At 45.7% G+C, this 16,797-nt stretch overlaps 1 protein-coding gene across 1 annotated transcript in view; it reads right to left on the bottom strand.

Moving 5' to 3' along the window:
• NPFFR1 (neuropeptide FF receptor 1) overlaps positions 1–16,551 on the bottom strand; it is a 28,401-nt gene extending 11,850 nt beyond the window's left edge. The window contains 3 exon segments of the mRNA XM_073240038.1: positions 3,939–4,284; positions 13,373–13,542; positions 16,236–16,551. Coding sequence (XP_073096139.1) covers positions 3,939–4,284; positions 13,373–13,542; positions 16,236–16,551 — 832 coding nt within the window.
• Positions 16,552–16,797: the final 246 nt, after the last annotated feature.

Below are 16,797 nucleotides of genomic sequence, written 5' to 3'. Positions count from 1 at the left end.
AAACCCACCTGAAACATATGAAAAAGTGTTCAAGCTTCAGTCACAATTAGAAAAATACAAACGCCTACAGCAAGACTGGAGATATAGGAGCTCTCAGACATTGCTGGTGGGAATGCAAACTGACACACCCCCCTCTGTAGGGGAACTAGGCAACGCCTAAATTGTGCACTTACCTTTTGATCTGGCCACATCGCTCTGGTAATCTACTTGGAATATACACCTCCAGTGAAACAAAATACATACGCACAAGGTTATTCATTGTAGCATTGTTACAACTGCAAAATGTCTAAATTCCCATATAAAGGAATCTAATTTCTAAAACAAATTAGATTTAAAATTAAATTCTAAAAACAATCTAAATTCCCATATAAAGGAATGGTAGAATAAACTATAGCTACACAATGGGGTGCTATACAGCTGTAAAGAAAGAATAAGAAACACCACTATGAACCGATCTGAAGTGATTCTCAGGATGCATTATAAGTGCAAAAAGCAGTGCAAAGAGTGCTATAATTAATATTACCCTTCATGTAAGAAAGAAGGGGATATAGGAAAACATCCACTTATCTGCTCATCTGCACAAAGGAAATACAGGAAGGTACTTAAAAAAATAATGAGATTGGCTACCTATACAGGGAGGCTGTAGAATGAGGTGGAAACAAAGGAGGGATGAGGTAGTAGTGATGACAGGGGAGTGACACTTCTCTCAGAATATCTTATTATAAGGCTCTGACTCTAACTCTCCATCACTACAAAAAACATATCAGTGAACACACTGAGGGACTGTGGGGGAATATCTTATCCTTAGGCACTGCGGGGAATATTTCTGGGATATGCGGCCTGGGAGAGGAATTGCTGAATATTATACCTCTCCCAATCTGGGGGTTAGGAATGATCTGTCCTAGATGTTCTCAACTTTGACTGCCACTTCAGTCAAAACAAAACAAAACCCCTCCAGATTCAAAATGCTACATACTGTGTGATTCCATTAATACGACATTCTCGCAAAGGTGAAATCTCTTCTGTCCCTACACATCAACAGTGTAAGAGGGTGGAGGATGGGACTAACTGCAAAGGAACAAGGGGGAGGTTGGGGATGATGAAGTTTTTCCATATCTTGACTGAGGTGGTAGCTATATGACATTCCATGTTGGTCAAAAGTTGTGGAACTGTACATCAAAAAGGGTAGGGCAAAAGTATGTTAAGTTGTAACTTAACAAAAATACTTAAATGTAAAACACGCACATATTCACAATGTACACTTCGTAAAATGCACACAAACAAAAAGACACATGTAATGGAATGTTTGCCTATGGGTGGGGAAAGGGCTTTGGAGTGGGGTAGGAGTATAGAAGGGAACGAATAAATATAAAATAAATGAGGGGCTTCACTACAGAGTAAAGTTACATAGTGCCATAAATAGTGGATGTAGTTCAACCCTCTGCACCTGTGTTCCAAAAGAAAGTAGTAAGAATAACAAAGAAAAGCTGTATGAAGTTTTATTTAATTGCAGAAGATTCCAATAGAGACAACCTAAACATCCATCAAAAAGAGACTGGTTAAATAAATTACAGTACATCTACATGATGGAATTCTAAGCAGTTGTAAAAGGAATTTAAAAAATCTCTTTTGTTTATCAATATACTCCATGTAAAATTTAGTGAATCCTATTTACAACATACAAGCTTTATTATTTTTTATTTATTTATTTTTTTTTAAAAGAGGTTAATTTTATTTTATGATAATTTTTTTTTTTTTTGAGAGGGCATCTCTCATATTTATTGATCAAATGGTTGTTAACAACAATAAAATTCAGTATAGGGGGGTCAATGCTCAATGTACAATCATTAATCCATCTCAAGCCTAATTCTCGTCAGTCTCCAATCTTCTGAAGCATAACGAACAAGTTCTTACATGGTGAACGAATTCTTACAGAGTGAATAAATTCTTACATGGTGAACAGTACAAGGGCATTCATCACAGAAACTTTCGGTTTTGATCATGCAATATGACCTATAAACCATCAGGTCAAATATGAATATTCATTTGATTTTTGTACTTGATTTATATGTTGATCCCACATTTCTCCTATTATTATTATTATTTTTATTTTTAATAAAATGCTGAAGTGGTAGGTAGATGCAAGATAAAGGTAGAAAACATAGTTTAGTGCTGTAAGAAGGCAAATGTAGATGATCAGATGATCAGGTGTGTGCCTATGGACTAAGTATTAATCCAGGCTAGACAAGGGCAGCAAGACATCCACGGATGCAGAAGATTTCTCTCAAAGCAGGGGGGGTGAGGTTCTGAGCCTCACCTCTGTTGATCCCCAAATTCTCACCTGATGGCCCCCCTGCGACTGTGCCTGTCTTAGGTTGTTCCTCCCTTGAGGAATCTTACCCGTCTCTGGCTAACCAGTCATCTTCCGGGGCCATACAGGGAAATGTAAAGTTGGTAAGTGAGAGAGAAGCCATATTGTTTGCAAAGGTTAGCTTTTTACTTCTTTGCAGATTTATGCCCTGTGGCTTCTATGCCCAGCAACAAGCTTTATTTTTAAGCAGAAAAAAAAGTAACAGTGCAGAACACACTGTTTGGAAAGTTTGCATTTCCTTAATTTGCTTGTACTTATGTAAAATATTTTTGGAAAGAGACACAAGAAATTGGAAACCTTGGTTTCTTTCCAGGAGAAGAGGGGAGGCCAGAGGCCAGAGGTGAAGGGATATTTTTCACTGGATAACTTTTGGTAGCTTTTAACTACTGAACCATGTGAATGTGTTATCTATTCAAATGAGTTTTTTAATTTAGGCATGTGAAAACAACCAGTGATCTCACTATACCATGTGTGTGTCCCTGTATGTGTGTGCACCACTGCACATGTGTGCATGTATGCATATGTGTGTGTCTAGGTATGCTGGAAAGGGGAAAGATAAGCACTTCATGTTCAGCAGCCCTGAAAGAACCTAGGATTCAGCAGTGAGTCAAGGTCCCATCAGCAGAGCTGTATAGCTGGGGGCAAGCTACCTGCCCCAGTTCCACTTCCTGGGTCCTAAAACCTATAGAAACATAGGCTGTGACTCCCCTGCCCCTAGTCTGGTAAGTCAGTCCCAGTGGGGCTGTCCAGGCTCTGGATCCCCATCTCCTGTGAGCTCTGAGCTCACGCCTTCAGGCTCAGACCTCCAGGGGTCTCCACAGCTCTGGAAGCGGGTCCTTCCCCATTCAGCCTCAGGGTCTACAGAGCCTTATTCTGAAACAAGAAAGGTGAATCACATAGGAAAGAGTAGGTGAAAGTGGAATCCTTCTGATATATGCAGGATGAACAGACAGGAATTTAGAGTTCAGGTTGTGTGGTTCTGCTTGAATCCCTTCCACCAAATTCCCACTAAAGCTGGTCATTCCCTACTTAGACACTCCCAGTAACAGGGAGCTAACCACCTGTCAGACAGAATTCTTTTTTGTTGGAGAACAGTTCAAATAAGTGGATTTTTTGGTCCTTATCCAGAGGAAAACTGCCTCCCTACCCCTTCTTTCCCCTGGTTTTCATTCTGCTCATGAGAGCTACCTAGGAGAGGAAGACTATATGGTGCAGTGGTTAGAAATATGGGTGTGAGAATATGGGACTAACGTATAGCTATGCAACGACAGACCCATCCCTTAATCATTCTGAGTATCAGTTTCCTCATCCATAAAATGGGGATGACACTAACACATACTTCATCAGATTGTTGTAAGGATTAGTCAAGATAATACAGGAAGAGTAAGTCACACAATGCCTGGAACAAAGCAAATGATTAATTTATTGTATCTATTATTTCTAGTCTAATTCCTCAGACACAAGACCATGTGGGAGTTTGAGACAATAGCATCTCAGCCAGGAGGCCACGCCAGCAATGATTTCAGGGGTGGAGGGTACTCCCACTGCCTCCATTGCCTACACTCACCCGTGATGAGGTTGTCCACAAGGGTGGTGGGCATGCAGAAGATGCCCACCAGTAGGTCACTGACAGCCAGGTTGAGGAGGAACATGTTGGTGACGGTGCGCATGTGCCGGTTCTTGAGCACAACAAAGCAGACAAGGGCGTTGCCCACCATGCAGAGGAGGAAGATGAGCATGTAGGCCACAATGAACATGGTTGCCACTGGCAAGGAGTGCTGGTAGTAGGAAGAGAAGGTGAGGTTTGCAGCCACGGTGGCCTTGGCAGTACTCCCATTTGGGCTTGGGGGCCAGCTGCTGTTGTGAGGCTGGGCGGGCTCCCCTAGGAGCAAAGGAGCATATGGGTCAGGATCCTAGGCAAAGAAGAGATGACTGACATCTCACCTCTGGTGAGACCCTCCTATTCTCCAAACCCTGGCCATGCCTTAGTTTCCAGATCATGTGCTCAACTCCAATTGCAACTGGGTACATTGATCCAAAACTTTCAACCCACAGCCACTCAAACCCTGATCTCATCTCCTGCCTCATCTTGTCTACAACTAATTTCCCAATGTCAGCCATTTTCCATTTGCACATACACCCTCCCCCCACCTCATCTAGGCTCCACCCTTCTCAGCCCTGTTCTCGGCCTCAGAGGTTGACCTCTAAGGACAACATCGGTCAGGTTTTCTTGCCCACAGTTTCTGACTGGGTTCAGCCCATGGGAGACAATGAAGGAGGTGAAGGACTGGAGAGGAGAGAGGTCAGGGTGTTCATCTCCTGAATCCCCCCCTGCCTGGGGCCCTTGGGGCTGTCCTTATGGTGACTCTTCTTCCATGACTCTTGGGCGGCCAGAGTAACACCACTCCCTCACCATACACCAACAGCTTCCTGTGCTTGCCAGGCCCTGTGGGCTTCCCCATCCCTTGCTGGTTCTCTTACCCTCCCCTCCTTCCTGTGAAGTCTCTCTTTTATTCTCTCTTCAGTCAAACCCTTCCTGAGAGTACCACCTCTTTTCTTCTGGCTTCTATACCATCAAAATATTTGATGGCCCTCCTCATTTCTTCCATAGATCTTTTAAGAAAAGCAAGAAGGCAATAAAGGCAGAATGAAAGAGAACTCTGAACCAGAGCTAAGGATCAAAGGCACAGTTCATCAGAAGAACGTCCAAAGCCAAGGCCACCATCCATCCTTCACCTCCTCCCATCCTGGTATCTGCTTCATTTGCAGAGCATTTAACAAAGCGTTTTCATATCTACTATCTTATCTAACCCTCCCAGCTAACCACGAGGTAAACAGGTTAGGTATCAACCCCATTTGAAATGGGAGAACTGGGATCCAAGGGCCCCCATGACTTGCTCAGGTAGCACAGGAGTATGCAGCAGAGTTGGCCCTGCTCTGTCGGTACCAGGCTGCGCAGTGTTTCTCCAGCCGCCTCTTGGAGGGAGCCACTCAATGTCCAACCACAGCTCTTCTGGGAAGTCATTAGATGTGGTGACTCATGATGTTGTCTTGAAAACTCTCCTCCTGCCCTCCTCTGGGATGGAACGTGGTCTGTTCAGGGGATGAAGAGTCTTTGGGGAGCTTTCTTCATATCCACAGCTCACCACTGGCCTGCAGGCTCACTGGAGGCTTATAGCCTGGAGGCTAGGGAGACCCAGGGGGGATCAAGGGCCAATGAGCTGGCACAATCAGGGCCTCTGGGACCAGCAGGTAAAGCAGGACCCCTAGTGGAGGGCCTACTGGGGAAGATGGAGATGCTGGAAGCGTCAGGTGTACAGTGAGAGGAGGAGAGGATACCCCCTGCTTAGGTGCTCTGGTATCACCAGTTGTACCCAAACATCTTTATTTTAATATGGAAAATATCAAACATATACAAGAGAGAACGTTATAGTGAACACATACAAGAGTTAATAATTTAATGAACCATTACCAGAGAGAGGAGTACACAGAACCACTACATACATTTTTTACCTTTAACAGTTATCAACTCAAGGCTAATCTTGTTTCACCTACACTCCTACTTCTCTTTGGATTATTTTGAAGTGAACATCACATCACTTGCTTTTATCCATAAATATTTCAGTTTGTATCTCTGTGGGTAAAATTGTAATATTTCCAGAATATCTCACCTGGCTTTACTGCATCTGCATATCAACAGGCATTCCTCAGGGGTGGAGAGCCCTAGTTCATCTTCTTGTCAATGAGTAATTACCTGGGCCACCTAGGGCTTATCTGAACCTGAGAGGTTAGGGGGAGGTCTTGCTTGCTTCTGCTGGAGCAGGAAAGAGATGGCCCTAGACTGCAGTTTATAAGCAATGAACGGATTTTAAACTTTATTTCTCCCTTTGACTGATTTCTGTTTTAGAGGTATTTTTCCCCGGGATTTCTTCTTCCCAGAGTTGCAATCTCTAAAAAACAGGACAAAAAAAAAAAATAACCACAGTACATTATCACATCTAAGAAAATTAACAATAATATCATACTATTATCAATTATCTAGCATTCAAAATTCCCTGATGGTCATTATATATATATATATTTAAAAGATGGTTTGTTTGAATGAGGATCCAAACAAGATCTGCTTCTGTTATCTACCATCATGTGGCAAACCACCCCAAAATGTAGAATGTGGCCCTTCTGTGGGTCTCTCGGAATCACTCATACACATGTGGTCATATGATGACTTCACTGAGGCTGAAAAGCCCAACCTCCCTCACACAGCTGGTGGTTAGTGCTGGCTAGCGGTTGGGATGTCCACATGGCCTCTCATCTTCCAAGAGGCTAGACTGGCATCTTCACAGCTTGGTAGTCTCGGGGTTCCAAGAGCAAGAGAAGAAGCTACAGGCTTCTTAAGATGGAGGCTCCAGCATTTTCACATCATCACTTCTGTCACATTCTGTCAGCCAAAGCAAGTCACAAAGTCAGCCCAATTCAAACCAGAAGAGAAAGAGTGTCCACCTCTAGATAGAAGAGTGCCAACATCAATGCAAAAGGGGTGTGGACACAGGGAATATGGTCCATTATTATTAAATAATGGTCCATTATTATTAAATCTACCACCATCACCACACTGCATTTGGTTGGTGTGACTCTTAAGGCACTCTAAGGTCTCCTTCTGTCTCCCTCCCTCCCTTCAACTTATTTGTCATATAAATGCCTGGGTCATTTGTTTGTAGAATTTTTTGCGGAGTGGATTTTGCTGATTGCTCCCTTGTGATGTCATTTTACATGATCTGCTCTCTGTCCCGTATACTTTCTGTAATTGACAGATCTAGAGGCTTGATCAGATTATGTCTGGTTTCTTCTAATGCTGAGATTTCCCAAGGGTCCCAGGTAATGTCAGCCTGCTCCCTCCATTGTACAATCCAGACTCTGCTATGGCCTCCAAAACACTCCATGGTCTGATTCCCACTGTCGTCTTCCTGGCCTCACCCCCGGTACTCCCTCCTTTGCCCATTACACTCTGTGATGGCTCCTACACACTCTTGCTTTTTCCAACCCCAAGGACTTTATTCCTTTCTATGTTTCTGTCTCTTCCACACCTTTAGCTCTCATATCAAATGTCTTTTTCTCAGAGAAGCCTGACCTAATCCCTCTATTTAAAGAAGGTGCCTAGTATTACTTCTCATGGCATCCTCCTTATTTTCTTCACTCTGTCAATAACTTGTTTTTCAGGTTTATTGTTTTTATCCACCCTTGAAAGTTAGCCGGTAGAGAGCCGGAGTCTGCAGTGCCTCGTTGGCAGCCATATCCCCAGCATTTTATCAGTGCCTGCCCATAGGAAATGGTTCAACAAATGGTTGTTGAATGAATAAACATTTGTATGAAGGGAAAAAGAAAGGAAAGGTGGATCCTGACACCTTCCCTCTGGCCCTGGGCTTAAGTGACCCAGGGCTCATTCTCTAGCATATCAGAATGTCCTGCTCAAAGCCAGCATTGCTGTTATTCACAGGTTCCTCCAGAAAGAATGCCCATCATAAAGTCTGCTGGGGACCTCGCCAGGCAGTTAATTCCCAAATCAACTCTGAACAAGTCCCCAAGACTTAGAAAAATCTGGACAGGTAGAGAAAATTGCCAAGACCTGCCTGGCTAGATGCCAGCCTGTTTTTCCCTACTGTCCTTCACTCAGCCTCAGAGACCTGCTTAGTGAGCTCCTATTCCAAAGTCTATCCCTGGGAAGTGCTGGGAGCAACCCTACCCATCTCTAGACCCTCGGCTGAGCCTGGGCATCAGTCTTTACATGCAGCCCAGTTTTAAGACTTGCAGAATGATACTTTCTTGAGGAGGAAAAACTTCCTATCCCTGGCAACTTTTCTAGGCTGGAATGAGATAGGTTGGGGGAAGGCAGGCCTCCCACTCAACCTGGACTCCATGCCAGCAGCCGGAAACCTCGTTAACACCCTGGACTTGTCCTTTCTGGGATCTGCCTCATGGTCTTGTGGATACACTACAGCCTGTGAACATTTTATCCACTAAACCCAATTAAGCCATCCCCCTACTGCTTCCCAGAGGTCTTAGGATATAGTAATGATGGCCTCTAGGGCATTCTGATATGCTAGAGAATGAGCCCTGGGTCACTTAAAGCCCAGGGCCAGAGGGAAGAGGGAGGCACACAGTGTGCTCTCTGACCGTCACCACCAGTATCACCTGCATTATAACTGCAAATTGTCTGGCCTCACCCCTGACCCAGGAAACCAGAAATCCAGCTATCTCTGTTTTAATGTGTCTTCTAGGTGAGTCCAATGCATGGTCCAGTCTGAGAACCACAAAATAAAGGACTTGGACCCTAAACCCTGGAGACAGTGGATACACAGAGACTGGGAAGTCCCAGCCCTCCTTCCTGCCTCCTTCCTGGTGACTTCAGGCAATCGACTGAATGTTTATGTCCCCTCAAAGTTTATATGTTGAAGCTTAATCCCAATGTAATGTTATCTGGAGGTAGCACCTTTAATTAAGTCATAATGGCGAGATCTCATGAATGAAATTAGTACCTTTATAAAAGAGACCCCCGTGACTCCCTCATCCGTTTCACCATGTGAGGAAACACCAAAATGATGGCAGTATGAACCAGGAAGAGGGCACCAAATCTGTGCCTTGATCATGGACTTCCCATTCTCCAGGGCTATAAGAAATTCCTACTGTTTATAAGCCCCCCAGTCTATGGTGTGTGGGTATAGCAGCCCAAATGGACTAAAACACCTCCTCGCCTCTGTGGGAACTCAGCATTCTCATCTTTAAAATGGAAACACACAATTCCTGGCTTTGACCTAAGGTTCTGGAAACCAGAGTTCTCACTGGTAAAAGGGAGCTAAGTTCACACATACTGAAAAGAGTTGTATTGAGAAGTCAGTGAGATGATGTGTTCAAAGAACTTGCAGCAATGCTGAGCACAGGGCAATCAAGATGATAAGGTAGAGAAAATTGTTACAAAGTCAGTAGCAGCAGTGTTGACAGCATTAAACTACACAATGGATGTGAGGATATTTTTACAATACTTTTGGTCTGGCCCTCCCTGCAAAGCCTGAAAGATATGTATGAGCGAAAACAATGCCCAAATGAATGCCCTGAGCATAGAAATCAGTCTGGATATTTCCCTGAGTAGTTCACAGCCTTCCCTCTAATAACATCATCGTTATCGCCATCTGCTGGTCTGTCCCGGGACCACGTGGGAGCTCAGCCCCAGTGCTGGGAGGAAGATCTTGGGTTCACCGTTCAACACTCACTTCCTGAGAGCCTCCTGAGTGCACACTGCCTGGGCTGGGAGGCGCTGGGGGCCAGCTGAAGAACGGAGCACACAGCAGCGCAAAAGGCTAATAAACAGCGCAAAATGTTCAAGTTCGTCCGTAATCAGAAAAATGTACTTTTAAAAGAATATCAGGGCAATCTTTTCATCAGTCAGATTGTCAGAGATGAAAAGTGCTCAGTAAGGGCCAGAGTGTGGTTGTGTAATGCAGGGGTGGGGAGTCGGGGGTGGAGGGGAAAGGGTACACAGATCAGCTCAGCCTTTGAAACTGGGGCACATCAGCTCCAGCATCCAGTCATTGCATTTCTAGAGATTTACCCTAGGGAACAGAACAAGAGCTAATGATGTTGGGGAAAATACTGACTGTGGGTTGTATTGGATACAAAATAGTATGCACATGCATTATAAATCTGCATTCCATATGAAAGGGTGTGTGTGTGTGTGTGTGTGTGTGTGTGTGTGTGTAAGAATGACTCAAAAAACAAAAACAGAGGGCGTGTCAAGTGATTTTTATTTTCCTTTTCACAAATTTGCATTTTGACATTTCTAATCAAAAGAAAGCTCTGATAAATGTGATTTAAAACTGACTGTATCATGGTTTGGAACTCCGACTCACATCAAAATCATCTGGCTTTTATCAATGCAGCACCCCCACCCACAGATCAGAATCCCTGGGGGCGGGTTCCAAGCACTGGTATTTTTCTTAAAAGCTCCCCTGGTGATTTCCAAGTATAGCTGGATCTGAGAATCCCTGAATTATATAGTTCTGCCCTCAGAGTGATTACAGTCAAATTTAGTGGTGCTTAACATTTTGGAGGTCATCAAACTCCTATAGACTCTGATGCTTTTGAATTCATTTCACAGATGCTTTCCTAGGGCTCTGTCCTGATATACCAAGAAATGGTCCCTGTCTGGATGGAACTTACAGTCTTTGAAAGCTTTGGATCCTCTCTCAAAAAGTGCACTCAAAGTTTTACACACACTTTCAGATGGCCTGTCAGACCTTTTCTGGTTGGATTTGACTCTGGGTCCTAGTAACACAGCTTTTCCTTCCACTGGACGACCTAGCCATACTCTTCCAATAAATTCCCACTGTCGGTTAAGTTAGTCAGAGACAGTTTCTGTTGCTTATAGCCCAGTGTCTTGACTAATAATGAGGTAGGGCAGGGACATGAGACAAACATTATGATCAATTTTTCCTGCCTATCATGAAAAATGTTGAGATATAAACAGCATAATAGAACAGGAGAAACTCCATCTTAAGACTAATATTCTATTTTAAAAACCAGGGAGTTAGGAGGTAAGATTCCTAACATATATTATGGTAATCAGCCAATAACCTATCCCATCTTAAGATAGGGCAAGCAGTCCTAAATGATATGTCCTTAATCCTTGAGGATGACCATCCTGGAAGAACAGGTTCAAGAAATTTTTTTGTTAAGTTTATCTTACAGAATTCTAGAGGACAGACTATAGATGGTGATGTAATGTCTGTCACTGGAAATAGACATCATGAGACCACATGTCAAGCCCACAATTTGCCCCCCCTTTGTGCCATTCTTGAAAGCCTTAAAAGACAGAATCCTAAGCCCCTAAGTGTGCCTACTCCCTGAGGTTGCTTGCACTCCCCTTTGAGTGTATACTTTTTGCCTTAAATAAAGACTTCTCACGCTCAACTTATTGTGTTTTGTCTCTGTGCTCTTCCATTGATAAGAATCTTTATTACTTTGCTATTTCATTCTATTTTCTAGACTTAAGCCCAAGTCTTCATTCTCTCTGTTCTACTTCAGACAAGTACTGTAGGGCTACTGAGATCTCTGATTTGGGTTTGCCTGGGCGACCTGGACGAGACTGCAGCTGTACGATCATGCTCTTTAGTAGCCTGCCCAGAATCTCCTTTCTTTGCCTTTGGGAAGTTCAGAACATAATCTCACTCCATCCAGTGCCCTGCAGCTCCCCCAAACCCTGGGGTGGTAAGGGCTTGGCTCCCATGGATGCCAGGTGACCCTGGCTTTAGGAGTTTGCCCTGTGCCGAGCAGGAATTCAATGAGCTTCCCTTTCCTCCCTCTGTTCTTCATTGATCTCTACTGCCTGCATGCCTGCTGACATTCACTTCTACTCTTTCTTTAATGAATTCCTTCCTTACCTACACTTGTCCAATGTGGCCAAGAATTCTTTCTCAATCAAGGTCAAGAATTCTCCCTGTTCAGGTTGAGGTTTTCACCCAGTGCACAGGGAGAGGCCTCCCCAGCTGCAGCTGCCCAGCAACAATACAAAGGGATTAATGCCAGTCATTCTTGGACCTCCTGGGGGTCTGCGGAGTCCAGAGTTCAGGTAGGGGTGAATAGAGACAGAGCCCCAAGATTCCAGCTCCCCAGATCAGGTATTTACCCTCCCTATGCTGCCTCTAACAGCCATGCGGTCTTCCACAGAGACTGCTGAGGCAGACGGTAAAGGACACTGACCTAGAAGCCAGAAAACACAGCTTGAGTTAGCCCAGGGGTGGTCACTCCAGAACTTGCAAAAAGGGGGACTTGCAGGGGCAATTTAGTTTGAAGGAGAAGCTTGAGAACTTGTCTTAAAGCTGCTTTCGCAGTTTTTACAGAGAGGTGTGTTTAGTTTGGGGTGGCTTGGGGACTGATGATGGGGAGTCTAATCCCCCAGACCACTCCTTGGTATTTTTATGTGAACTAGGGAACAGAACCTTTCCTGAGGAAGTTGGCACAGAGTGGCCAGAGGCAGAGCCAGGGCTCAACTGACAAATAGTGGAAGCGAACTCCTAACTCCTTTGGGATCCATTCTTCCTCACCCAATACTTCCTAACCAGGCATCACCACCTGGAGTCTCAGGGTCCCTGTTTCAAACTATTCCTGTTCTCTCTCTCCCTATTCCTAGCAGGATCTTCTTTCAGGAAAGAGCCTTATAAACCTGTTCATATGGATGAAAAATGACTCATAATAGGTTCAAGTGCACTGTACCTTTCCAGTGTTTGAATTTCAAAGGGAGTCACATTAAGTCATAAAAGCAAAGCTCTAATGGTGCAATTTCAGTTATTAATGAGAGAGTAGCAAAAAGTTTTTGAGAAGGAGAAACTGAACTTGATTTTTTTGTATTTTCATCTTAAGTAGATCTGGTAGAAATTAGCTGTGCTGCCAGTTCTACTCTCTGTGCCTCAGTCTCCTCATATGTAAAATCAGTGTTGAATAGCTGCTTACCCAGGCTTCTGCTGGCTCTAATAACCTGGAGTCTTTGCAATAAAACAGGCCACACAATGATTGGAGCAGAAATTACCGCCTCAACTCACTGCCAGAAGCAGGACAGACTGCCTTCAGAAAGACCATGGCCCCAGTGAGATCCTTGACTTGCACCTATCTGGGCTCTGCCTTCTCAGGAGCAGCTGAGACAGGAAAGCACAGACAAAACTAGAAGGACAAAGCTAGATAGCTGGACTCCACAGAGGCTGCAGGCCCAAGTGTCCCCAGAATCAGGATCGTTTGTGCAGAAAGAGCCAGCAGACCTGCCAGGCAGCGTCAAGCCTGGGCAGACTGCACCCCCTAAGGTCAATCTTTATCATCTGTTACATGGGGGTGATACTGTCTCCTTGCCCACCTCCCAGACTGGATGAGCAGCTCCAAAGGGATGGAGTGCTTTGCAAAAAAGAACAGGGCACAATGCCTCTGAGAGCATTTCCAGGGGCATGGAAAAGCAGAACCCACCTGGACCTCTAAGATGCTTCTATGTCCTGTGCTGGAGGGAGACCAGCTGGCTTGCTGCTCTCCACTGACCTCCTTGCCCTGCATGGGCTGCTTCTCCACAGTATGCCCACCTCCAGGCGGTGCAAGCATATAACCTCCCAGCTGATGGGCCTGCCTCAGCCACAGAGCTCCTAAGCCAGGCAGGTAGCTGTGGAGGCTGTCAGGGGCCAAAGGAAGCCACTAGATTGGCGAAAGGTTGGAATTGGGAGTGGGAAGTGGATCTGGTTTGCTGTCCTCTGCTGATTTACCACACAGCATATCCCAGCCAAGGCCCAAGAGGAGGGCCTGACAGGAGGCTTGGCTGCCCACAGGTATTGGAAGAAGGCTTCTGGGTCCTCAGAGACCCCTCCAGGCCATATCTGTGGAAGAATTCTCCCTTCTGCTCCCAGGCAGTTCCCGTTGATCAAACTGAATAATGAGAATGAGTGAGGAAACAGCTTCTAGACCAGCTTTGAATGATAGAAAGTTCATCCTGAGGTTGAGTTGAATGGTCTTACTACCTTGCCCCTCCCTGTCCCAGTTCTGCTCCCTGAGCTATACAGAACAAGCATGAGCCCCTGTTTCCAGGATCATCTCCCTCTCCCCTTTTCCCACCAGAACATCCCAGGGTCTCAGCAAGAAGAGTAAACATGACTGAAATGTCAGACCCAGAGATAACCCTCATCGCCAATGCATTTGTGCTTCTTTCCTGCCACATTCCCTCAGCCCAGATTCCAGCTGGCGTGGACAGTTCCTTGCACACTGCCAGTGCCCCACCAAGTGTGCACCCAGGGATCTCTTTGATTTACTTCCTCTGAAGCCATGATTAGGAGCAACCCAGAAGTGTGGGAGTACGGCAGCCCTCAGCCAAACAACAGTCAGCTCCTAATCTCATGCGGGGCAAATCTCTCGTATTTTCTGCGTTTTCCTCAGAGGGACCCCAGAGGAATAGAAACCCCCTGGTGTTCCCAGCTGCATCCAGCTCATTCATGCACCATTTCTTGCCTTCTCTCCCTTTCCCATCTCACTCTCTAGACTTCCGCTTCCAGATAAGTAAACTCCTCCCAAATAAATAAATAAACATCACCTCCCAAATAAACTTCCTATACCCAAATCCTTGTCTCCCAGAAGCAGGAGAATCCAAATACGTTAGTGACCATCTCTTTGCATATATCTTCCATATAAATCCAATAATAAGCCTATGTAATTTTGCATAAAGGGGATCACACTGCATATGTTCTAAAACCTGCTTTTTATTACTCACAGTAGACAGTGAACACATTTTTCTGCCAGTAAATAAAATCCTAAACACAGTTCTTTATGCCTGCGTAGTATGTTGTTGCAGGTGTGCCTCATTTAATTTCCTTTATTGGTGGACATCTAGATGGTTTCCAATTTTGTGCTATGATGAAAATACGCACATATTTTCACAAGAGTACAGGATGGTATTCTTTGAAGAACTTCTGAGATATATGATTGCTTTGTTGTCTCCTAGGTGTTCACTATGTATTTGAAGTTTATTCTGAAATTTTAATAGAGGTCAGTATTAATCTTGGCAGTTTAGAGTTCTTTTTTTTTTTTAATCTTTCTTTTCTTTTCAAAAATCAGGACATTTGCCCATCTTCAGTTTTGTAATTTCCTTCATTCTCTGTAATTTCCTCTAGGACAACGATTACATCTACAAATGCCTCCAGGTCCCTGGGATGTCATTTGTCTTCTTCCTATCACCTCTCTTGGGCTTCATTTTCCTCCTTCTGCTCTTTGTTCCACCATCTGAAGTAAAATTGCCTGTGTTCTGCTTTGACTGCCCTCCCTTGTGCATTAAATTCACACCGTACACCCCAGGCCCCCAAGCAGATGCTTTTATGTTATCCTTACTTGGACTTTGAAAGCTCTTTGCTCTGTGCCAATTATCCCCGGCTTCTGTTCACTTAGGCTTTGGTGCTGTGTTAACACTATTTTTACAGATCTCACCAATCTTCCAGATTCATTCTGGGTTATGCATTCCTCGTTGCATCTTTTGTACGTACACTTTTCAAACCCTAGCTTGCTGGAAAGCCACAAGTGCAGCCATACAAGATGTGTGATAAAGCCGCCTTTTCTTTCTTGCCAGCAGTGTTCCCAGTTGCCTGGAATTTCAGGGTTTTATTACCTTCTGCAGCAGCCTTCTCTTACTGTATGAATTTGTTCAACACATCTTGCCTTATTTTACACTTAGAGCCACCCTGTGAAGCCAGCTAAATGCAAGTTTCTCCATTCAACAGATGGGTAACCAGTAGCACCAAGGGGTTTAGGTACCATCCCAGCCAACCGGTGAGCTGGCCCTCAGTCCTCCAGTTCTTAGCCTAAATATGATTTCCCTCGCTCCCACTGGCCGGGAGGGAGTCTGAAACCCCCTGGGGCCACTTTCCCTGAAAGTTCTAAAGTTAAGGCCTGTAGTTCCCTCTCTCTTACGGAGGAAATCTTGTCTAGAACTCCATCTCCCCCACTTCTCCCGCCCCTTTTAGCAGGCAAAGCCAATGACAATTTCATTAAAGCTAATAGCCAAGCTGTCCTCACTTGGTTTCAAATGACATCTGTCCAGGCACACAGGGACACAAAAGAACCACGTCTGCTTGCTCGCTCTGTCTCTCTCACAGACCACTCTGGGTCTTTCTCTCTCTCTCTCTCTGTGTCTCTCTCTGTCTCTGCCTGTCGCACACACAAACACGCTGTCACAGCGTCTGACTCTGGACAGCCCTGGGTGGTCAGACACCCCAGCCCCTTTTCTCTCCACTGGCTCACAACTCCTGAGTCAGTACCCCACCCACACTCACCCACACCCCTGGTCTCCCGGGTCACTCACCCTCCATGCTGCCCACTCCCGCCGGCTCTGGGACAGTCTTGATGGAGGGAGGCAGCGGGCCAGTCTCCCGGCGCTGGGTTTGCCCAGCCCGCGGCACTGCCTCTGCTCCGCGGGTCTCCGGGAGGCGGACGGGGGTCGTGCACTCGCAGGCGCGAGCCCTCCGCGGGGTCTCGCTCCCCGCCGGGCCTGAAGTCTCCCGCTCAGCGCTACCGCCCGCTCTCCGGGCTCTGCAGCCAGTAAGTAGCCAGCTGCCCGCCGCCCAGCGCCTCCAGGGCAGGCGGGCGGGAGGAAGGGGCTCACGCGGCGCCGTCGCCATGGCACCCGGCACACGGGCGCCGACCGCAGCGCCCCCTGCCCGCCGCACCAGGGCGACCCGGACCCACCTCCCTCATGTGACTCTCACCGCAGGGGCTGAACACCCCTCCAGAATAAGGGACACACCCTACTATCCGCTGCAGTCGTAGCAGCGACGTCCAATAACCCTGCACCCCTGTCCGCGAGCCCCAGAACCTGTCATTAACTTAAACTTGTGGTCAACTTCCTCCCCACTACCTTTTTTATT

This window comes from Manis javanica, chromosome 7, assembly GCF_040802235.1.
Source record: "Manis javanica isolate MJ-LG chromosome 7, MJ_LKY, whole genome shotgun sequence".
NCBI lineage: Eukaryota > Metazoa > Chordata > Mammalia > Pholidota > Manidae > Manis > Manis javanica.
The sequence above is the reverse complement of the archived record's forward strand: the minus strand, read 5'-3'. Positions and strand labels throughout refer to the sequence as shown.